Raw genomic sequence first — 23,778 nt, 5'->3', positions numbered from 1 at the left:
GCCACCGCTATCCCCCAGCTCTAGTGAAGGGAGACTTGGCAACATTAGCTTGGGCCAGTGCCCTCCCTGGACACAAGCTCCACACCAGTAGCCAGTTGGGGAGATCAGAACATTTGGAGATGAGTTGGTAAGAGGGGACATGCCTTAAAGAAGTCCCCACTTTTTAGTTTGTGTTGCCTTTATTGGCTCCCTGCCAGGAGTTAAGAATTCCTTCTAGTTTGGGGGGCAGGGGGAGAGAGACGAGGGAAGGAATCTTGGGGACTGGATCCAGATACTCTAAAGCCTATGTGGTACCAGGCAGCCCTGAACCTGGTAGTATTTGTTCATTCCACACTGATGTGAGCCTTGACTTTTCTTTTAGAAACCTCTTGAAAGTTAAACAGAACTTTTATTTAGCCAATACCAGTAGGTTCCAAAGGCACTGAGCATTTGGTCATCTTGTCTTTAGCATCACCTTGCAGATGGGGGGGCAGGGTGGATTGTGATATAATCCACCCTGGCTTTGGAAGCTGACAGTGAATGGGAGCAGGAGAAGGACATGGCTGGATGGAGGTGAGGACTCAACAGATGCTGCCTGGACAAGCAAGTACCCTCCTCTGTTCTAGGTGACTGGTCCCTTGAGGGGTCTTGGTCTGGGTTCCTGACCTGGCTGCTTGCTGGGCTCAGTCTCTGTAAGGAAAAGGGACTGCACAATATACAAGGCTTGGGGATTCCTAGGAACCATCCCATGGGATGGCTTTGTCCTGCAGAGTATAATGTAACATTACTCACCAGGTCCTATGTGTTGAGATACTAGAGCTGGACCAGGTAGTAGAGATTGCCTTGTCTAATCCATTTTATAAATGGAGAAACAGGGACCCAGGGAATGGAAGGGACTTGTTTTAGGTCTCATAGGCCCTGCTAGGGCCCAGGCCTCTTTCCATAGTACCACCACTGCTTCCAGAGAAGAGACCACCCCTGGCTCCCCACCAGGAAGTAGTATCCAGCCCGATTCTTGAAAAGAAGGTTAGGAGGTTAGTTGTGGGTAAGGATTGGTCCCATTATAAACATTGACGGCAAAAAGTGAAAGTTTCTGATAGCAGATTCTTCCTTGCCTTTTTCACTGGGTTGTTTTTACCCTAAAACCACAGTCTGGACCCCACAAAGGTAACTGAAGCTTTATTTAATGCCTGTGAATCTCTGCATAGTTCTTTGGCCAGTAAATTGCTCAGGGAAGCTTTGGGTTTGCTGGAACAGACTTGACTAGCTGCTGAGGAACTCCCAAGATAGTAAGTTTTCTTAGATATTCACTAGGTCTTTGAATGGCTTTCAGGGAGGACAGCTCTGCCCACCCTTACTCTGACTCCCCCACCTGCAAAAAAGGATGTCGGGGGCCTTAGAACAAAGAACAAAATGTCTTTCCTGGAAGGGAGAACACAGTGCAGAACATCAGAGCTGAGGGCTCTTGGGAGCCAGAATGTCAGGGCTGGGAGAACCCTTTAGAACACAGGATGTCAGCTGGGAGAACCCTTTAGAACACAGGATGTCAGGGCTGAGAGAACCCTTTAGAACACAAGGTGTCAGCTGGGAGGGCCCTCAGAAGTCTGGGGGGGGGGGGGCTTTCCCAGTCTTCCCCATCATAGTTTTATGTTCCAGCCACATTGGCTCATCTGCCATTCCCTGAATTCAGTATTCCTCTCCTCACATCTGTGCCTTGGTACACACTCACCCCACTCACCTGGAACACAGCGCTTCCTGCCTCTGCCCTTAGAATCCTTAGCCTTCTCCAAGGCTCTCCTCCGGTGGCCGTGCAGCCCACCTTTCCTCCTCCTCCTCCTCTCCGCTGCTCCACCCCGCCCTCCAGTGATTAGTGCCCTGTCCGTCCTCCACTTACCTTGCATTTCTGTGCCTGTGGCCCCTTCTCCCAGGAGAATGTAAGCTCCTTGAGGGCAGGAGCTGTTTTTTGCTTTGTCATTTGTATCCCCAGCAGCCTAGTACCACCATACCTTGCACACAGTAATGACATAGGCAATAAATGTTTGTTGAATGGAATTAAATTGAATGTGTAACATCCAAACTGGACAGGGCATTTGTATATCTGTATAAATTCCACTCCATAGAATACAAGTTCCTTAGGGCAGGGACAGTTTAGGGTTGGGTTTTTTTTTTCTTTTTGTCCTCAGTGCCTTGTACCATAGTAGGAGGTGCTTAATACACTCTGAGCCTGGTTTTTTCTTTGCCCTTCCTACATCCCTCTCTGGCTGCCTTGGCTCCCACCTGCTGCCACCACCATGGAAGGAGTGGAACACTTGGTGTTCCTCTCCAGCTTGGTTTGAATTTTTTTTTTCAATAATTTGAGGAGACCCAGATGCCAGCAGGGGATTCAACTTCCTGCTGGGGAGAGGGAATGTCGAGGCTTGTGGTTTCATTTTGTGGCAATCATCTGTCACACTTAAGGCCATCCTGCTACAGCTCTACCTGCCCAGGTGACTTCCAGTCCAGCACTTGGAGGTGATGTAAGCAGTCAGCTAGTCTGTCTGCTACATTGCCAAGTATCATCCAGCCTCTGCCTGCTTTCACTGATGGGGAAGCTCACTACCTCCCAGGGCAGCGGGGCCCAGTGTCAGATGAGCCCTAATGGTTAGGAAATTCCTTGCACTGAACCAAAACACCTCATACACTCTTGTCTTTTTCTGCATTTGGGGGCTAATAGACAGTAAAGATAATTTCTTCCTTCTCTGTCCTCCCCAGAAACAGGCTAGGCTGGCTTTAGGGTGGAGAAAGGCAAGGAGAGGACTCTGAGTCCTGTGGCTCTGGGTGTGAACCCTTCCCCCCCCCCCCCCAAGCTATCCCATTCCCACCCTAATGCCCACATAGCAGAAATGTGATTCCTCTATTGCTCCCCCATGGAGAGTGTCAGGATCCTGGGCTTGGGGCCAGCCCTACACTTCAGGTTCACCAGGGTCCAGAGCCCAGAAAGAGGAAACAGTGCAGGGCCAAAAGAAATCAGGGGATGGGGGAGGGGAGCTGCTTTATGGATAGAAACCTGAAGCTCTTGTCCAGTCATCCAGGCCTGTGGCCCCAGGCCAAGGTCCTAGTCCATGGGTTGGGCCTGTTTTCTAGGTTGACTCCCTGATCCTAAATCCCTGGGGCTGAGCCATGAAGGAATGCCAGCTGTTGGGGGCGGCAGTGTTGGAGGAAGTTTGGGTTGTCCATGACTGGGCATTTAGGTTAGGGTGAAATGTCCCTGGTCTGAGGGTGAGAGTGAGGGGACCCAACCTGGGCGTTAAAGAGGTCTTCATTCCACTTAGTCGTCATTCCACTTAGCATTTTCCTACCAGACAGGTTTGTTGAAATATATTTTTATTGCATTTCTGCAAAGTTTACAAAAATATGTCAAAATAAATTAAGAAGAAATCAAAATAATCCCCATTAGGTATTTTCTTCCGGATTGAAAGAAAGAAGACGGCAAAAAACTTGCCTTTTCCTCTTCGCCTCTGATCAGTGGCCAACCCTCAGAGCCCTAGGGAGTGAACATACTGGGACTGGTGGATCCTGACCCTCCAGTCTACCTGCAGGCTTTCACCAAACCACTCCACTCCCTCCCCTGGCCTGGAGAGGACAGGCTGGCCATCATCAGTCATGCTCAGCCTCAGCTCCTGGCATTAGTAACTCATATTGCATATGTGAATGAAGGAAAAGCCCAGGGCTTCAGGAGTGGAGGGCAGAGTGGGAAAGAGGTGGGGCTGGCTAGTGCCACCCAGCTGGCCAGCAGATGGCTTGGGGGCTGGGGCTGGGGCTGGGGCTAGGGCTGTCATCTGGGGGCAGAGGGCAGGGTCCTGGGAGTGGGGGGCTGGAGAAGCCGTTATCACCCTGGGCAGGGGGTGCAGGGACCCAGGTGGGGCTCCCCGGGGCCCGGGCACAGGGTGGGCACTCAGCTCCATGACCCTCTCTAGTGGCACTCCCCTCACCCCCACAACTCCAGGGGCCCTCCCATTGCCAGCAGCCTGTGGGCGGGGGCGTATTGGGTGACGGTGGGCAGGAGCAGCGTGGTGGTGCAGGGCTCCGGCGGTGGGCACGGGAGGGGACACCAGAAGCTGGCTGCGCTGTCCCTGCGGAAGGGGAGAGGGGGCAGTTCCAGCGCAGTGCCCTTGGGGGCTAGACCAAGAGGACTAGGGCCTGGCTGGCACTGCCCCTGCTTCACACTGGCTTCAGACAGGAGGATTTCAAGCCTTTGGGCTGCCTCTGGGCACAAAGTGGCATTCCCCAATCTGGGGTCAGGAGTGGAGTGTCCTTAGGGGATTCCTCTGGTGTCTATCTCTCAGCTACTTATCTCCTCCTGATCCCACCCCCACCCAGCACTGCCCACAGCCCTGTGCCCCCATATTGGCACCAAGCACAGAGGAGCTGGGCCAGGGTGGGTTTGGGGCCTGCCCTTACCCCCAAGGAAGGCTTTATTGCTTCTAGACAATGGCTCAGGGAGGAGAGGGATGGCAGGGGAAAGCTTGTCGGGTCCAGCCCATGCCTCTAAGCTCCTAACCTCTCCCAGATTGAGGGGTGGGAGGAGGGAAGGTTCCTCAGTCTCTTGCAGGCCCGATGCCCACTTCTCACTCTGGCTCAAGCTTTGCTGGGCAGGGTGGGAGGGAGTGGTGGTGTCAAATCAAAAAGCACTAATGTGAAAATCCCCCTCTTCTGGTCACCCAAGGAGGGAAGGGGTACAGGGTCCTAGGGAGGGAGTCTGTTCCTGCCCATGGCCTAGCTGGGCTGAGCTTATCTGGAACGAGCTTGGGACTGTGACTGTGGTCTCTGCCCCACGGAGAGGATTGTTCTCTTGGGGCCAACCCTTGGTTGAGGACAGGGACCCAGCCCCCCAGCTCAGCTCTTGGGTCTAAATACTGGTTGTTGACTGACTGACCACTCCCAACTAGCCCCTTCTCCCTGATTAAGGTCTCCTCCTAGAGGACAGGTCCCTGGCCAGTCCAGCTAAGGAGCTGGGGGCACTGGGTTTGCATAGAGGCAGGGGGGAGGGAAGGCCATGGAGGTGGGCAGGTCGGCCATGCGGGGGTGGCCTGTCCTAGGAGGGCAGGGTGGGAAATGGGCAGAGGGTGCTATCTGGGCCACCCGTGTTGTCTCTTTGAAACCAGTACCCAGAGGTTCTAGCACAGAGACTGAGGAAAAATAAAAGGAAGAGGCAATAAGTGCCTTCATCCCTCCTGGGGGGCCTCAGGTTCAAGGAGCTGCCCATACCAAAGGGGATTGGGGGATAGCCCATAGCTCCCATAACCTCTCATCTCCAGGGGTCAAATGCAGCAGGGGGGAACCTATGGCTTTTTCCCTCCCCTGCCAGGTCCCATATGTCCTTGCACCAGCCCCTCAATCCTCTTCTAACTGGGACCCAGATGTCCCCTAGGTCCCCACCCCACCCCAAGTTAAAGCTTATGACCTGAGCCTTCGTCCTCTGCACGGGCGTCTGGCTCCTCCCCAGCGGCCTCGTCTGCTAGGCCGGGACGTTGGGCCTTGCTGGGAGCGCCGTCGGGTCGCACCTGCCCCCCGCCTGCCCCATTAGATGCAGCGGTGGACTCTGCCCGGCCCCCAAAGGGGAAGAGCTTGCCGGCATGGAAGGGCTTGGGGGGCGAATGGCTCCGCTCTTGGTCTCGCTTGGCCTCCGGCGACTTGAGGAACTTAAAGCTGAGAAAGGCAGGCAGGCGGTTTTCTCCCGTGGGAGAGGGTGCCTGCGGCTGCCGCGTGGCTGGGCTGGCACCCCCTGCAGAGGAGGAGGATGAGGACAGAAACTTCCCCTGGAGGGGGATCATGTGCTTGAGCTTCATGACATTGTTGGGGGCGAGCAGGGATCCAGGCCTCTTGGGCCGGTCTGGGCCGGGCCCACCCTTGGCCTTGGCAGGCGCCTTCTCAGGGGCCACATCTGGACCACTGCCCTCAGCCCGGCCTTCCTCACGCCCAGCCTCACGTTCCCGCCGGGCATGGTGCTCTGCGTGTCTTTGCCGCTCCTCCTCCTCCCGCCTTCGCCGCTGCTGCTGCTGGTAGTGATGCTGAGCCTGGCGCTCGTGTTTCTAGGGATAGCCAGGGGTATGAGTGGGAGTCAGGAGTAAGGCTGGACATGGGAGGTCCAGATGAGAGGAGGGATGGGTGAGAAACGAGATGAGACTCTAGGGAAACCAGGCGTTGGGAGACAAGAAGCATGAGAGACAGGCAGTTGGAGGTCAAGGGAGTAGAACTGGAAGGGAGGAAGCCTCAGGAGAGGAAGAGGTCGAATTAGGGGTACACTCATGGGACAGGATTGGGAGAGCTGCGGAATGGAGTGGATGTCCAAATGGAAAGACCAGATGTGAGAGCCAGGTGTTGGAGGGAGACTGACAACTAGGAGTTGGGAGATGAGAAATTGGGGGCCTGAGTATGAGGGTCAGCAGATGAGACTGGGAGAGTGGTCAGAGAACAGGGTACTGGGGGAGATGAGGAATGATGGAAACATGCCAGGACACCCAGGAATGAGAAAGATGCATTGGAGGGCTCTGGGGGATCCCTCAGGCCCCAACCACAAGAGGAGCCGATTCTGGGCGGGGGCACTGTCCTGGTCCAGAATGGGTGGGGGGATACAGGACCTCCCAGCTGCATCAAACCAGGGATAGAAAGGACAGAGCTGGAGATGATCTCACCTTAAAGGCCTCTCGCCGCTGGTGTTCCAGCTTGGCCATCTCCTCTGCTACCCAGGCAGGAATGTCAGGGATGGCCGCCTGGATGAGGTACTTCAGAAACAGGGCAAAGTGCTATGACCCAGTGGGGGGAGGAGAGAGACAGAGATGTGAGCAGGAAGGAGCCCCTGCATGATCCAGGGCCCCCCAACACGAAGACTGGCCCCAGCCTCTGAGTGCTGCACAGAAACAAAGTCAGCCTGGGATGGGCTGGGAGGGGAATGGACGTCATGACCCAGAGAAGGCCTGCAGAGCTGGGGGGCTGCCCCCTCCCCCAACCCATGTCTCCAGGGAAGGTGTCAGGACTGCCCATAGCTGCCCTCAGAAGCCAGGGCTAGCCAGTCTGTACCTCTAGCACTACTACAGAGATGATGGCGGCCTCTGGGCTCAGCCATGGGAAGAGGCGCTGAAGTTGTCCACACTGACCAATCAGGTAGCAGTTCACCACAATGGCCAGGATGCCCATGGCCTCCATCACCTTCTGCAGGGTCAAGGGGGTGAGGAGACCTGTCAGCCCAGGCAGGATGGGAGTCCCAAATGGGTCAGGGCTTCTTCCTCATCCTGCTGGCGGACCCATTTTCCTGGGTCCTCCTCCCCCTATCTGTCAGTGAGTTCCCACATCTCAGTAAGTCCCCATCCCCATGGTCCCTCCAATTTCTCTGGACCTTCATCCCCTTCAGGGAGACCCCCTTCCCACCAATGAATTCTCATCTCCCTCACTAAGCTCCTTGGCTGGGTCTAGCTATGGATGTCCTTCCAGGTGCTGCCTGCAGGCTTTGCCTGTGTGTATCACCTGCCATTGCCCGATGCTATCGACACGCTGCCCAAAAGGCCGCTGGAGGCCCGTGCACAGCTTGAAGGCATCGCTGCGGATCTCGATGAGGTTGTTGACCAGGGCACAGAGGGCAGCCAGGGGGAAGGCTGAGGAGAAGAGCACCACGTAGCCGAACTGTACAAACATCTCCTGGTAGTCCTGGAAGGGGTCCTGGGGAGTGGGGCAACACAGGCAGACTTCAGCCCAGACCCTGGTGCTTCTGCCCCCTTCCTGCCCAGCCCCCTCCTGTGCCTGCTAGGGCAGAACAGAGCCCATCAAGAACATGGAACACACAATGTCAGCACAGGGGTAGGGGGAGAACGGGACTCGCATAGCCTTTGTTTTTGTTGTTCCGACTGACTGCGACCCCATTTCAGGTTTTCTTGGAAGAGATACTGGAGTGGTTTGCCATTTCCTCCCCCAGCTCATTTTACAGATGAGGAAACTGAGGCAAACAGGGTCAAGTGACTTGCCCAGGGTCACACCACTAGCAGTACCTGAGGCTAGATTTGAAGTCTGAAAGATGAGCCTCCCTGGTTCCTGGCCTGGCGCTCTTTCCCTGTGCATACTTTAGAGGCCACCCACCTCCCCTTTTACAGAGGAGACTGGAGTCAGAGAAGGAAAGGGATTTGCCCAAACTCCCAGAGCAAGTCTGTGTCAGAACCAGCTGCGTCCTTCAGCCCAGGATCATCCCAGCGGATCCCTCAGCCTTTCCCCTAGCTGATGCTGTTACCCCCTCAGAAGGACCCCAACCCTCCTCGCTCCATGTAGCTCAGCATGTCTTTTGGGATTGCCCGAGTCCTGGTCAAGGGCTCTTCCTGCCTGGGGTCTGTCTGAAAGTGGGGTGCAAGCCCCTTCCATAGGGCTCACCTCGTATTTTTTCATGCAGCTCTCCAGCTCAGCCTGGGTCAGCTGGGGAGAGTAATCTTCCTCAGGTGGGTCGATCCAGGACGTGCGGTTGTGCTTTCGCCGTTTGTCCTCCCCAGGGCCGGAGGCCTCAGCCTCGTCATCCCCAGGACCCTGGTCTCGGCCCTCACCACCAGGCCGTTCCCCATGTGGGCCCCCGGGTGCTTCTAGAGGCTCCCGACCAGGACTGTCTGAAGGCTCCTCAGCATCCTCTTCGTCCTCACACAAGGCAAACACGGCCGCTGGGTCCAGGCCCTTGTCCACCATGGTTGGGCTGCCTTCTTCCAGGAAGTTCTCAGGACCTGTCGGGCCTGCCCGTCGCTGCCGCTCAGCCCGCTCAGCAAAGCTCACCTTCCTTAGCTTTAGGCCGCAGTCCAGAAGGCTTTCTTCCTCCTCCTCATCCTCCTCCTCCTCGTCCTCGTCCTCCTCCTCCCCACCCCCTCCACCACCCACCTCTTCCCCACCCTCCCCAGCCCGCCTCCGCCGCTCCTCCTCCTCCTCCTCTGGGACCCCACAGCCCCCATTGAGGCACTTCCGGCCCCCACTGCCACTGCCCTCCTGGGCCCTGGGCTCAGGTGGCCCCGCCAGTGGCTCCCGGGCCCGGGCCTCTGGGACGGGAGGCCTGTGAATGAGCAGCTGCAGGAAAGTCTTGGAAAACTCCCAGAGGGTTCGGGCGCTGAGGTCCCCGCTGGTCAGCCGTCGGTACAGGTGCGGCTGCAGGACCTCCCGAATATTCTGCAGGAACTGACGGGTGATAAGTAGGGTGGCTAGCATCTGGGGGAGAAAGGGCAGTGTTGGGAACGTAGCGAGAGGGAGCGGGGAGGGGGAGAGGAGGGGGTGGGGTGGGGGGGGGGGGGGGTGGGAAGGGGGAGGGGAGCACTCTGCAGAGGGGGCCTAGCACAGCTCACTAGTGGGACCTTAGGCACAATGACCATCAGGCTCACCCTCCTTTTACTCTCCTATGTGACATCTTCCCATTCTGAGGCTCGGCCCCCCCCACACAAATACTGGAGTAGATGATCTCTCTGGTATCTCTGAGCTCTTGATGGTCTGGGTTCTAAGGGGGCTCCTGCCTTCCCAGCTGATCCCATCCCCTCCTTCACCCAAGGGCCTGGGCTTCAGTTCATCCAAGCCCCAGGCACTAGGTCAGCGTTTCAGTCCAGGCACTTAGCCTCCCCCATCTCCGCACCCCCTCCTTCTAGCACCTAGCTCCCAGCCCCATCCCCATCGATGGCCTTGCTGGCCACACCCTCAGCATGACCCCACCTACGCCAGCCCATACTCTGGCCTTGGCCAGAGCCAGGAGGCCCTGGAAGGAGAAGAGGAGAAGCTGGAGACGGAGGGCAGCGTAGGGGACGACAGCCGCACGGAGCTGGCGCTCCAGGCTTTGGGAGAGAGAGAGGATGAACAGGAGCTGTGGAGGGACGGACACAGGGACAGGACGGATGGCAGAACAGACAGAGAGACAGACAGAGAGAGAAACAGGCAGAGAGGAGAGGAGGGGCTCAGGAAGTCACTGGGAGAGGGGAGATGGAAGGCATGAGGGTGATGGAGGACTGGAGTAGGTGTGGATGAAAGGCTGCTCGTGGGCTTGCCCTGGCTCCCGTGTTCCTTCTGGGCTTCGGGGCTGAGGGCCGGGGGTGGGGTCAAGGGATAAGGGCCAGGGTTTGGAGCCCAAGTGGGAGCCACAAGGCCTAAAGTTCAGGCCAAGGTTATGGGGGTTGGGCCTCTTACCTCCTTCAGCCTCTCCATGTCCTTGAGGTAGAAACCGATGTAGAAAAGACTCAGGTACGAATTTACAAACTGGAACTGGGGTGGAGGGTAGGGTGGGAGAGAGGGGGCTGAGGGGCTGGGCTGAGTCTGGGGAGCCCAGGACCTTGAGGGAAGCAAGGCCAAGCCAGGCCCCCTGCCAACCTCCATAAGCGTTAGGCTCGATCCCTTCTTCCCTGTCTAGAACATCCTCCCCTGTGTCTCTGCTCCTCAAAGCCCTAGCCATCCTTCTGGGCCCACCTCCTCCAGGAAGTCCTCCCTGACAGACTCAAGCCCACAGCAATGTCTTTCTCCACCAAGTTCCTATGGCTAGGAGAAACTAAACTTTGGATTTAAATGACAGCTCTTCCTCCCCTCTTCCCTCTGTTCTGGGCAGTGTAGTGGGCACTGAGCTGAAGAGGGGGAGGAACCGAACCTTCTGGCTGAGAGAGGGGCCCAAAGACATAACCCAACAAGGTATCCAGGGCACTGGGGGTCTGTGCACATTCCCATTTGGGGGCAGTGATTGACTCAGCCTATTATATGGGAACTGAGACTTTTGGGTCAGAAAGTGTTAGAGAAAGTCCCCAGTTTTGGAGCCTTCAGGGGGAAGTGTGGCCTCAGTGGCACAGACAAAACCCCTCACTCACCAAAACAATCTTGACGATGAGGTGTTTCTCATAGGCACTCTGTAGACGGTAGTTCTCTGCCAAAGGGAGAGGTGTGAGGTGGGGCAGAGCTGCCAGGGCTGGGGGTGTTGGGACATATACCACCCCCCCCCCCAGAGGGACATATACCATCCCACCCCCCACACACACACATAGACACACAGTTAATAGAATCAGAGGCCAGGTAGTTGAACTGTGGGAATTGGAGGGCAGCATCTGCTGCCAAAAGCACTGAGGAGAGCATTTGCCATTCTCTCACTAAGAGACCACCTGTAGGCTGTAGGTAAAAGAAACCCAGAGTCTCAGGGCTAATGTTCCTACTATGGCTAGGAATTGCTGATTGCCTGGCTAGGAAGGCCAAGTTTAGACCTTTGTGAAACCAAGCAATGAGATTCTGGAGGCCCAGTATTTAATGCGTGGCTTTCCCTGGCATCTCTGTGTCCTCTGTTTTCTGTGTGTTCTTGGTAAAGTTGTATGTGCTGGTCAGTGCTGTGAGCAGCCTGAGGTTTTAAAAGCACAGAGAACTCCAAAGGGCCAGGCAATGAGAGCTCTGGGTCACAAGGTTACCAGAAGGCATATCCTGAATGATCTTCCCTAGTTTTCCAACTGGCTAGGCTCAGAGGACATGGTTCTCTGACACCCATAAAAAAAAAGCAACCAACATTGGAGGTAACCACCCTTTCCCCACCTCTTTTACCCCTAGTTATTTAAGGGGCAGGGTGAGAATCTTATCCCTGAGGCCTGGAGTTTAGTCTTTCTGGACAGGGGTAGGGTCCCTTGCATACCCATGTCATTAAGCCAATAGGCAAGCTTCTTGTAGGCCTCAGCACAGGCACTAACCAAGAGGGCCAGTCCAATCTTGGGCAGGAAGCGGACAAGGCGTGGCAGCCCCTTCACACTGAGCACCAGCTCCTACCAGAAAGGGAATGAAGGGGTCAGGCCAGGACTAAGGGCAAGAGGGTGGGTCTCAGGTTGTTTGCAGCTGGAATCATAGACTTAACCTGGGGTTGGAGCCAGGACATTGTCTGGGCTTAAGGTCCTAGAGTCAGTCTGGGGTTGGGGTCCCAGATACAGTTTGGGGCTGGGGTCAGCATTCAGCCTGGAGCTGAATCAGGGCTTTTCCTGGGGCTCAGGTATGTCCTTGGTTCCTGGTCTTGGGGAAGGGGAGGCAGAAAGGCATTTCACCTGCAGTTGGAAGCAGCCAAGCATGAGCAGGAAACCCCCAATGAGGCAGGTGGCACAAACTGGCAGGCTGACCAGCAGCTGGAAGAGGAGCCGTTTCCAGGGAGGGTAATAAAACTCCTCGGCATTGGTCACAGGACTTATCCGCCGGATACCCTGTAGAGGGAGGCAATGGTGAGACCAGCACTGGCCCCCCTGCTCAGGTACCTTCTGTGGCTCCTAAGGGCACCTTTGTTCTAAGGAGAAAGCCAGCAGACTGGTATTCAAGGCCCTTTGCTATCCAGCCTTAACCCTTCCCATACCCCAGTCTTATAGGACCAGAGGATTTAGAGTCAGAAGATACCTTCAGAACCATCTTAGAGATAAGTCACTTCATTTTATGAGAAACTTGGGGCCCAGGGAGGGGATGGCTCCTGCCTCTCCAATCACACTATACTGGATGAGTGTTGGTCCTGAAATGAACCCCTGGAATGCCCTTCTCCTGCCCATCTCCACCATCTCCTCCAGGCAGTTTCTCTGGAGCTGAGTACTAAGTACTGCTCCCATCCCCAGTACTTTCCCCTTGGTCTTCAGAGTCAGAATCATGTACAAGGTCTAATCTCCAGTGCCTCACCCAGCCCCCTAAGGGCAAGGCAGGACTTGCCTCCATTCCCTCAAGTGCCTAGGATGGGGTCCAGGCCACAGGGGAGACTTGTAATCGTAGGAGAATGGGGATGGAGGGAGGGTGAGCAACTCACCCTGAACTGGGGCCTGGGCTCTTCAATGGCTTCTCCAGGGGTGTCTAAGGTTCCCCACTTATAGGCAAACTCAGCCCCACGGCGCTTCCACTCCTCCAGAAACAGTGTAGACCAGATCACATTGAAGATGGCAAAGATTACACAGCAGATGTCCCGGCTAGTCTGGGGGAATCCAGAGGGACAATGGAAGGAAAAGGACAAGGAAGGGACATCCTAGCCCTAGCAACTTCCATCTCTAACTTCAGAGCCAATAAATCAATCAATCAACATTTATTACATGCCAGGTACTGTGCTAAGCCAAAGAGTGAATCTTCCTCCCATGTCCCACCCCCATGTGCTCTCCCCACATTGCCCCATCTCCCATCATCTTTCTGTAATAACCCAACCCCAGGCTCCCTGGACCCCTGTCCCCCTGACTTCTTGCATTGTCCCATGGCCCAAGTCTTCCCACATCTCCCAAGGTATTGACAAGCCTCCTTGGGTGTTCCCAAATCTCCCTGAGTCTCACTGAGTCTTCTCAGTTCTCCCCATCCCCCAGGCATCGTATCTCTCTTGGGACCTATGTCTCCAGATCTCCCTAGCTGCTGGGTAAATCTCCCCAGGTGTATCCTGGGACAGCCATGTGTTCCCAGAGAAGGCTCACCTGGTCAGCCTCGGTGAAGGTATAGAGCACAGAGCCAAACACAGCTGGGTACACCATGGCAGAGGTATAGAAACCCAGCCAGGCAAAATACATAGCAATCTTCACCCCAAAATAGTCACAAATCTCATCTGGGATGGAGAGAAACAGGCTTTTGGCCTGGGGCCGGATGATAAGGCATTCCCTCCTCCCCCTCCCCAGGATCTCCCTTTGGGACTTGAGGAAGGGGCTTTTCTTGAACAGTGAGAGAGAGCTACATCTGAATGGGGAGCAGGGTTGGGGGCGGGGGGAAGTGCAGCTGGACAAGAAAGAGGAGGGGCTGCATCTGTGCACTAGAAGGAAAAAGCTTCTTATTGCTCGAGGGGAGAGTTGAGATTAGTTTCTCTTTATTCTTTGCTCAAGCCCAGGGCATCTCCCCTTCTCAGTGGTCTCCTCTGGGTCACTTCTGAGCAAGGAGAGAGGGTTAAAGCTAGCTGAGGACACGTCCCAATGAGACAAAGAGGGGAGAGGCCATGCTTTCTTCTAGTTGGATGGAGAAGGGCCAAAGACCACAGCAGGAAGGGGAGGGCCCAAGACTCCACCTCACCTAGGGGCTGGTTCTCACATACAGCCTGCACCCAGGACTTCATGAGCCGGTTAAGAATCCTCTGTTCATGTACAGGGAACACCTGCTGGATGATCCCACGGGCAGCCAGCTCTGGGACTGGTGAAGGAGGGACGGAGGCTTGTCGGGGTGGGCAGGCCCCTGAACTCAAATCTAGTCTTTGACAGCCATGCCTCAGTTACCAACTCTAAGGAAGACCCCTTAAGTTAAGTCCCCTCTTTGCCCTGGGCCCTATTTTCTGGTTTTCTAAATAGGAACAATAGTCCTTTCATCTTTGAGTGATTGTGAAGATAAAGGTGAGACAGGACTTAGAAGGGAAGGGAAAAGAAAAAACGGGATGGATTCTCTGAGTCCTATAGAGAATCTGCCCCTTTGCTGGTAGACTCAGTTGTCCCTAAATAACCATGATCCAAGCTGGGGCTTTGGCTGAGACATCCCTATAATCTCAATAAATTACTGTCTGCCCCTCAGACGTTCGCCCATGTCATTCAAGGCTCCCTCCAGAGGACATAGGCTTCCCTTTCCTGGGTCAGCACCACAGACAGCGACATTGGGATGTACCGGCCTTGCTGCTGCAGTTGCCCTTGCAAGGCCCATAACTTTCAAGCTACAAATACAATTTACACCTCTCCAACCCATTTCCCAAGCCTGAAGATACTCTGGGAGAACAAGATTCCCAGGGTTCTTCCTCAAAATAAGTTAGTATGCATGCACTATGAGCCTGTCCGTGTGGCTTTTTGATCAAGACACTTGAGTTCAAATCCCTTTTCTATTTACTGTCTATTTATGGGACACTGTAAAATGAAAGGATTGGCCTAGATGTTTCCTAAGACTCCTTCCAGCTCTGACATTCTAAGTCCCAAGGGCCTTCCTGGCTCAAAATCCTACAACTTTCTGACCTATATATGTGTATATGGGTTTGTACTTCTGTGTGTGTGGGACCTGAAATAATTTCTACAATGAGAAATATAGGCCTTTGGATACTTTTCTTTTTTTGTTTTTTTGGAGGGGGGAAGGCAGGGAATTGGAATTAAGTGACTTGCCCGAGGTCACACGGCTAGTTAAGTGTTAAGTGTCTGAGGTCATATTTGAACTCAGGTCCTCCTGATTCCAGGGCCGGTGCTCTATTCACTGCGCCACCTAGCTGCCCTCCTTGGGTACTTTTCAGAGGTACTCACACACTTGTTTTAAAGAGAAGGGGGGAGTGACAGGCAGAGACAGAGACAGAGACAAAGAGAATCTCACTGCCCAGGATGTCAGGGACTTGTCTAATCCCTATATTATTATTATCATGGCTATATTTATTATTGTAAAATTATGTTAATTATCAATATAATTATGTTACTAGAATACTTACTTTCAGCAATTAGTAATAATTCTGATCAGAGCAAAATAATTATTCATTAGTGGTTGCCATAATTATGGTATATAATAATAACTTTGCCTGCACTAAGCGTTTTCCCAATTATAATACCTGGTGAGGGAGGTGGCAAAGGATAATTCTCCCTATTTTATAGCTGAGCAAACTGAGGACAGGAGGAGGTGACTTGTCCAAGGTGACAGGAGTGAGGACAGAAATCAGAAGAGAATCCAGGTCTTCTGCCTCAACGCTGGGCTCTTTCTCCTGCCCCTCCCCCTCCTCTCTAGGGCAGCCCTCAAAACTTCTAAGGGCTCCCTGTGACGCACCTCTTTTAGGGAAGTCTTCTCTCTAGGCCCCTCCTTTGACCCTCTCATTCATTTGCAGGTTTCTAAACTCAGATCTTACTGCACCCCGTTATGTGGCGGCTCCCCACCCGACCTGTCCTACAGGGGGAGGGGCTGGTTCTCTTGGCCCCGCCCCTCCGACAACGCCTCTCCAGTAGGGGCACTGATTGGCTGGGCTGGCTCTAGACCCCGCCCCCAGCCCCTCCCCTCGCGCTCACTCACTGATGGGCTGGTCCTCTAGAAAGCGCACGTTGTGCAGCGCCTCCCCGGCCTTGGCCCGCAGGTTCTCCAGCCAGAAGCGGATGATGCTCTGCCGCTCCTGCGGGGGAAAAGATGGGAGGATGGAGTGCCTCTGGGTGCTCCGCAGGGCTGTCATCCGAGGGGAGGAGAAGGGGAGAGGGTCCCCCTCCCACCCCCGGGTGTGGAGCCGGAGGGCCCGCGCACCTGCGAAGTGAAGAAGCGGAGCTCACTCTCCACGTTCTCGTAGATGAAATCCTCCTCGCAGGAGAAGCCCCTAGTGCCGCCGCCGAACTCGGCCTTCACGGCCTTCCGCAGCCCCAGCTCATCAGCCCCACGAAGCAGGCTGGGGGGAGGGGGTGGGGTCACGGCAGGTGGCGGACAGAGACCAGGTGGGGACCCAATCCGCGCCCTGATGCTCCCTCCCCCAACGGAGCTAGCCTCTTAGGGGGCGGGGTGGAGGAGAGAATGGAGGGACCGGGAGGAGGAGGGACCCAGAGCTGGGGGGGGAGGGGGCGGGGATGCATGGGGAGAGAGCCCACAGCTGGGGTGGGGGCATGCACAGGGAGGGGTCACAGAGGTGGAGGGAGGAGGGAAGATAGCTGGGATCCCAGAGCTTAGAGGGAGGCAGTGGATGGGGAAGGGGGAAGGGGGTGGAGAGGGAGAATTCACAAGAAGGGAGCCCAGAACTAGGGGGAAAGATGCATGGGGAGGGAGTCCAGAGCTGGAGCGGGTTCGATGAGGAGGAGGCCTGGGCAGGAGGGAGGGGGAAGGATGATACTTGGGGAAGAAGTCCAGAGCTGGGGAAGGGGCGTAAAGCTGCAAGGAAGGAGAGAGGGTGGACGCGGAAGTTGGGCTCTCCCTTCAGCAGGAGTGGGACAGGGTACTGGGAGGCCCTGAGCCTGAACATGCCTCTCATAGGTGGCGGTGAGAAAGAAGCCATAGGTCCTGGTGTGCCGATGGTGCCGGACTTGTACTATGAGTTCAGGGATACCCACACGGATGTGATTCAGAAGCCACAGGAGGGTGTGGTCGTCAGTGGTATCTGAGGGTGGGGTGGAGGCAGAGGAAGCACATGGAGTTCCTTGTACATGAGCAATGTGGTGATTGTCTCTCAGAGATTCTGAGCCTCTGTCCTGCCCACCTCCCCAACACATGCTGGGTCCAGGCCCCTGCTCCCCCTCCCTGAGGAATCAGGCCTTCCCAGAAGTTAGGCTGAGGGATGGGAAGGTTACAGGGTAAGAATAGATTCAGGGTACCTGGGAAGGTCATGAGGACATCACAGTTCTCCGTGGGCACCGTCTTCATCCATGATTTGTGGGACATGATATATCGTCCTGCCTGTAGCAGCCGTTTCCCAAACAGCTTGTCTGGGAAGAGAAAGAAAGGGTCACTAGGGCCAAGGACTATGGCAGAGCACTGGACATGGAGAGAGGAAACCTGGCTTCAGATCTTGGTTCTGGCCTTTGTAATCCTGGGCAAGACATTTTCATCTTTCTGAGTTTTAATTTGCTTTTCTGTAAAATGGAGATAATGATCATTGAACATCAACCTCTCAGGGCTTTGGGGAGGCTAGAAGGAATGTGGTACAGGGGAAAAATCACTAACTCTAGGTTCAAATCCTACCTCTTATTTGAAAGGCAAATCACTACCTTGCTGAGCCTCAGTCCTCATCTGTAAAAAATGAGGATGGCTTCTGATGTCCAGCTTTAGAGCTATATTCCTACATCTTGCTGTGGTTGTTTAGTAGTTTCCAGTCTTGTCCAACTCTTCATGACCCCTTTTTGGGGTTTTCCTGGCAAAGATAATGGAGTGGTTTGACATTTCCTTTTCTAGCTCATTTTACAGATGAGGAAATAGGGTTAAGTGACTTGCCTAGGGTCACACAGCCAGTAAGTGTCTGAGGCTGCATTTGAACTCAGGTCTTCCTGACTCCAGGCCCACCACTCTATCCACTGCACCACCTAGCTGCCCTCCTACTTAAATGTGAAGTGTTAGAAGAATAAAAAAAGTGAGGTCCTACTCAAAACTAACCTCTACTATTTACAAAGTGGTATCTTTTAAAGAACATTGGACGTGGAATCAAGAGAATTAGATGTGAATCTTGCCATTGACACAGAGTTAGAGCTAGAGCTCTGTCACCCTGGGCAAGTCCCCTAACATCTTTGAGCCTCCGTTTCTTAATCTGTCAAATGAGTGGGTTTGACCGATAGCCTCTAGATTCTAAATGTTCTAGAGTCTAGAACATCCCTCCTGCCTCTGATTACATGGTCCTGTGTTCTCAGGTTTATTGAAGTCTGGATTACTCATTCTGATCGTTTCTGTCTCTTGCTTATATGGTCTGTTCCTCTAATCTACATTTTTTAAAAAACAGTACCAAATTGCTTTGAGGATCTATGCTTTGTAATAGTTTAAGATCTGGAAGAGCTGGGTCCCCTCATTGTTACTTTCTGTTCATTATTTGCTTTGATAGTACAGACCTAGCTTTGCAAACTTCTCCTTCAAACCCTCTCCCATTCCTCAATTCTCTATTTTTTTTTTTTTGCTTTTTGGAGGGGGGAGGGCAGGGCAATTGGGGTTAAGTGACTTGCCCAAGGTCACACGGCTAGTGTTAAGTGTCTGAGGCCAGATTTGAACTAAGGTCCTCCTGACTCTAGGGCCAGTGCTCTATTCACTGCACCACCTCGCCGCCCCACAATTCTCTATTTTCAAGGAGGCACTGCCATCTTTCCAGTCTCCTGGGTTCACAACACTGTGGAGCCACCTTTCAGTCCTCATTCTCTCTTGCCTCCCCTACCTACAACTCAATCAAGGTCCAAGTAATGTCAATTGAAATTGAACCCTCCCCTCAAACATCTCTTACATCACCACCCCCACCCCTCACTCTGCCTCCTTACATGGCCACCGGTCTAGTTCAAACTTTCATCATCTCTTGCCTGGATTATTGCAACAGCGTCCTAATTGGTCCCCCTGCCTTCATCCTCCCCCTTTTCCAATCCATCCACACAGCTAATGATATTCCCAAAGCACAGATCTGATCATGTCACTCCCCTTTCTTAAGCAGGTCCAATGATTCCCTCTTGCCTTTAAGATAAAATACTAACTTTTCCATTTGGCATTTAATGCCCTTCATCATCTGGTTCCAGCCTACTTTTCCAGACATACTGTACATTATTTCCCTTCATGTACTCTCTGTTCCAGCCAAACTGGCCTACTTGCTGTTACCAGTATCTTGCTGCCAAAGTGATCTTAAGCACAAATCTGATGTCACTTCCCCTATTCAATATTAACATCAATGGCTCCCTACTACCTCTAGGATCAGCTAGAAACTCCTCTGTTTGGTTCTTAAAGACCTTCAAAACTTGACCCCAATCTATCTTTATAGTCTTGTTATACATTTCCCCCCTTCCCACACTGTACTGTATGGGCCAGGTAAACCGGCCTGTTTCTCAAACATCTCCCACCTCTGTGTCTTTGTACTGGCTTTTTGCCATGTCTGAAATGCCAGCCCTCTTCACTTCTGCTTTGCTGAAACCCTAACTTCTTGCAAGATGAAACTTGAATGTCACATTCTACACAAAGCCTTTCCTGATCTCACCAAGCTAGGGTCCTCTCCCCCAAAATAAATAAAATAAATACAAATATTTATTTTGCATGTGCAGGATTTATTCTGTGTAGTATACACACACATAATTGTATTCATATATGTTTTCCCTAAAAGGATGTAAACTCCTTGAGAGCAGGGATCATTACATTTTTTTTGGTATTTGTATATCCAACACAGTCATAATACTAACATTGCCCTGAATTTATATATCACTTTAAGTTTTGCAAAGCATTCCACAAATATTACATCATTTTTATCCTCACAAAAACTTGGCAAGGTAGGTGCTATTAATTATCTTCATTTTGCAAAACAGAAAACTAAGATAGACACAAGTTGTGACTTACCCAAAGTCCCACATCTAGTAAGACCAGATTTTAATTCAGTACTTCCTGACTCCAGGTCCAACTCTATCCACTATGCCATCTAGATACCATACAGTGTCATTCACATAGCAGATATTTAATAAATAATAGTGGAATGAATGAAAGAATTTTACAGTGAAATATAAATCTCTCACAGCAACCCTGTGTAGTGAATGGTACGAAGATTATTATCTCCATTTAACAATCAGGAACGTGCCCATAGTCACACATAGAAGAAGTGCTAAGACCAGAAAATGATCTCAAACTTCTACTCTGATCACTTTCCACTCAACCATACTTACCCCTTCAAGAATACTTCCACTACCAAAATATACCAATATTTTTTTCTTAGTCTGGCCTGTGATTGTAATGGTTTGGAGATTTCCTCTACTGAAGCAAATTGTAATTAGCTTGCAACTTTCTAGGATCCTAAATTTAGAGTGAGAAGGGGCCTTTAAGATCCAGCTCTTTTATTTGACAGATGAGGAAACTGAGTCCCAGTAAGGTAAAGGGACTTGGCCAAGGTTACAAGGTAGTAAGTAGTAGAGCCAGGATTCGAACCCATGTCCGCTGACTCCAAATTCAGGGCTCTTTTCATTGTCTTGAATTTCTTTTAGGAGCTCTGAGAGTTTAATAGTTTGTCCTGTCACACAGCTAGTGTGTGTAGGACGTAGGACTTGAACTTCTTAATTCCAAGGCCCCACCCTCTTCTCTTCTCTATTCACTACACTACACTGCCTCTCTGTGAAAAAAACAAAACAAAACAACTTATTACATTACAAATAAAGGCAAATAAAATTATGTCACAGACTAATGGCAATATGGCACCCAAGCTCACTGATTGCAATAAATGATAATTAGTGATGTAGTATTCTTCTTGGGGAATCTACTTTGGACTTACAGGGAGAGGCTGTTTGAGAATTTGTTTGGAACTATTTGTTGTGTCCCAATGAAGTGTATCAATGATAATTAAAAGAAACGTGTCCATGTAGACAGTAAAGAGAGACATAAAATAAAAGAAATGGAAATGGAAATAAAAGTGAAAAAATATTCACCTACAATGGTATGGGATGGCTGAAATTTCCCCCACTCTGTCATAGGGATTCTGTTGAGGATCACTGGATCCTAGGTTTAGAACTGCAAGAGACCTTGGAGGTCATCTAATCCAACCATATTATTTTACAGATGAAGAAAGTGAGGCCTGGAGAGGGAAGTCACTTGCCCAAGATATGTAGTAAAGAACAGAAGAGGCAAGATTTGAACTCGTCTTTTTTTTTTTTTGGAGGGGGGAAGGCAAGGCAATCAGGGTTAAGTGATTTGCCCAAGGTCACACAGGTAGTAAGTGTGTCAAGTGTCTGAGGCCAGATTTGAGCTCAGATCCTCCTGACTCCAGGACCGGTGCTCTATTCATTTCACCACCTCACCACCCTGAGCCCAAGTCTTTTGATTCCAATTCCAAAGCTTTTTCTAATATACTATATTTACCGAGGGGCAGGGGAGGGAAGGGGTGAGACAGAGGGCTTATTGTTCATTAGAAGGTCTCTAGATCAGGAGTGGGCAATCTGAACTTCACAGAACAAGTCCCCTTAATAAAAAGATTTGTTTGGTAAAACTTGGACTCATTAAAAAGGCTGTATCCAAGGACCTAGAAGGCCACTTATGGCCTTGAGGCTTCAGGTTCCCCATCTTTGCTCTAAATGCTCACAGCTTAGCCTGGGGGCGGTGGGGAGGGGAAGTGTCACAATGGGGAGGCTGAGTAGGGCAACTAAGCATCCCTTGCCCCAAGCTGGTATTGCCTTGGTAGGCTGGGGAGAAGGCACAGACAGGCTGAGGCTCTCTCCTAGTTCACCGACACCCAAACTAATGCCCCTTTGGAGTCCCCAGCTTCTCAGGGCTAGTCTCACCTTCCTCCTTTCACCCCAATTCTCCTCCCTTGTTCACTGCTCCCATACCTCCAGACTTGGCCAGTTACCTGTCCTTGGGCCCCTGCCTGGGTTGCCCTAAGCCTCAGCCTCCCAAAACCACCAGCAACCAGGCCCTGAAGCCTGAAGGGAGATAAGGAAGAGGGAGCTTGTCTCTATGGACATGGGAAAGCCCCAGTAATAAGGAGGTTAGAACTGGACCCCAGTTCAATGACAAGTTCCCCCAACTTACACCAAAATGACTTCAAGCCAGGGCTGGGAAACCGACCTCCCAAGTCTTCTTCTCTACGGGGACCTTGCTCGGCTCTATTCCCCCACCCCCACCCCAATCTGACTCAAAGGGTTTCCGGTTCTCCCTAGCTCTGTGTGGGTATGTCTCTGTGTGTGCACACGTGTGTCTAACTTAACCCCTGCAGCTCCTGAGCAGGCAGGCTCCCCTGGGACATGTAGGCAAAGGACGATACTGGTTTCCCTAAATCTGAGGAGCAATATCTTAATGGCCCCCACCTACCCAGACACCCTCATGACCACCAAAGGGTCCATGCATGGGTCATTCCAGGAAGGTAGCTGAAGTTTAGCTCTGAACCTGCAAAGGCTCAGACTTTCTGATCCCTCAGACCAGATAATTTTAAAAGTGGAAGAGATCTTAGAAAGCATTAAGTCCAGCCCCCTTACTTGACAGATGGAGAAACTGAGGCCCACAGAGAGAAAGTGATTTATTTGCTCAAGATCAGATGGGGAATTAGTAGCTTAGCTAGGATGTGTCCTCAGCTCCCCTGACATCAATCTAATTCTTTTCCCACTATGTTATACTTTAGGCACCCTAGCCTGGAGACAAAGGCAATCAGTCTCTTTCCCCAAGCCAACAAGACTGGCACTATCAGCGCCCATGCTCCCTGGCACAGCCTGAGTTCTTGTAGAGGGAGGCCAAGCCGGACAAAGCAGGGCAGGGAATGATGCAGCCATCTAGTCAGAGTAGGAAAGAAAGGCGGTCTGTTTGAGGACCAGGATGCCTAAGCAGCCAAGACCTGGGGATATCCGTGTGTGGGGACACATGTGGGCAGACTACTTTACATACTGCCAACACTAGTCAAGTCAGAATTCTGAACATGAATTATCTGTGGAAATCACCAAATGTCAGTGATGGACGGAACCTTAGAACATTAAGGAAAATGTGTTAGGGCTGGAAAGAACCTTAAACATATAGAATAGACTATCAGAGCTGGAAGGGACCATAGAATAAAGGGGCATAGAATGTCAGTCAAAAGAGAACTGAGAACATAGATTGTCAGAGTCCTTAGTACAGAGAATGAAATGTCAGTGTTGGAAGGTTCATTTTTTCCCCTTTTTTTGTATTGAATTTTTAACTGCACAAGTTGTTTAGAAGATTAAAATGGAGACAGCACATCCCAGAAGTTAAGTTAACACCCAGGAGTTCAGACATTAATATAGTATATTTCTATCACTTTACAGAAGATTCCAAATGTTCACATTATCCATGTGAGATTGCAGAGAAGAAAACCCAAAGAGAAAGCAAACTCAACTGCTATACTTTCTACTCATCCAAGCAAACTGAAGGGCCTAGGGCCTTCTGGAGGGAAAAGGTAGAACAGCAAAAAGAGGAGGAAAAAAGTTAAGGAATCATTCCTTAACCTCATGACATCTACCTCAAGGGATTAACTGGAATAATTACTAGGCAGTCACTACTCTCTTACTTAAAATCCAAGGAATATAACCCTATCAGATTCTAGAAGTAAGTGTAATTCCATTTGGATTTCCTGTGACAGATTCTACCAGAGCTAGAGGGGAACTTAAAACACAGAGTGTCAGAGCTGGGAGGGCCCTTAGAACACAGTGTTAGAGCTGGGAGGGGCCTTAGAACAGAGAATGTCAGAGCTGGAAGGGAACTTAGAACAGAGAATGTCAGAGCTGGGAGGGCCCTTAGAACAGAGAATGT

At 52.0% G+C, this 23,778-nt stretch overlaps 1 protein-coding gene across 3 annotated transcripts in view; it reads right to left on the bottom strand.

The window, feature by feature from the left end:
* Positions 1 to 3,325: 3,325 nt before the first annotated feature.
* The window catches only part of ANO8 (anoctamin 8), a 23,563-nt gene continuing 3,110 nt past the window's right edge, over positions 3,326 to 23,778 (bottom strand). Inside the window, exons 1-18 of one of the 3 annotated variants that reach the window (XM_069102056.1) lie at positions 22,054 to 23,761; positions 17,190 to 17,300; positions 16,843 to 16,975; positions 16,138 to 16,276; positions 15,916 to 16,012; positions 13,972 to 14,088; positions 13,389 to 13,516; positions 12,746 to 12,907; positions 12,012 to 12,164; positions 11,612 to 11,738; positions 10,809 to 10,864; positions 10,144 to 10,218; positions 8,374 to 9,183; positions 7,483 to 7,674; positions 7,039 to 7,170; positions 6,654 to 6,764; positions 5,423 to 6,050; positions 3,326 to 4,091 (exon numbers count right to left, since the gene is read on the bottom strand). In XM_069102056.1, the coding sequence (XP_068958157.1) occupies positions 3,730 to 4,091; positions 5,423 to 6,050; positions 6,654 to 6,764; positions 7,039 to 7,170; positions 7,483 to 7,674; positions 8,374 to 9,183; positions 10,144 to 10,218; positions 10,809 to 10,864; positions 11,612 to 11,738; positions 12,012 to 12,164; positions 12,746 to 12,907; positions 13,389 to 13,516; positions 13,972 to 14,088; positions 15,916 to 16,012; positions 16,138 to 16,276; positions 16,843 to 16,975; positions 17,190 to 17,256 (3,489 nt within the window). In that variant the 5' untranslated portion in view covers positions 17,257 to 17,300; positions 22,054 to 23,761 and the 3' untranslated portion in view covers positions 3,326 to 3,729. Of the gene's footprint in view, positions 4,092 to 5,422; positions 6,051 to 6,653; positions 6,765 to 7,038; positions 7,171 to 7,482; positions 7,675 to 8,373; positions 9,184 to 10,143; positions 10,219 to 10,808; positions 10,865 to 11,611; positions 11,739 to 12,011; positions 12,165 to 12,745; positions 12,908 to 13,388; positions 13,517 to 13,971; positions 14,089 to 15,915; positions 16,013 to 16,137; positions 16,277 to 16,842; positions 16,976 to 17,189; positions 17,301 to 17,582; positions 22,021 to 22,053; positions 23,762 to 23,778 lie in introns of those variants that run through there. The other 2 variants (XM_069102055.1, XM_069102054.1) reach the window with 2 other exon arrangements.

The sequence above is a fragment of the Petaurus breviceps genome, unplaced genomic scaffold (genome assembly GCF_028583685.1).
Source record: "Petaurus breviceps papuanus isolate PSGF00001 unplaced genomic scaffold, PetGlider_PUasm1.0 523, whole genome shotgun sequence".
In the NCBI taxonomy this organism is placed as follows: Eukaryota; Metazoa; Chordata; class Mammalia; order Diprotodontia; family Petauridae; genus Petaurus; species Petaurus breviceps.
This window is presented reverse-complemented; position numbering and strand designations above follow the sequence as displayed.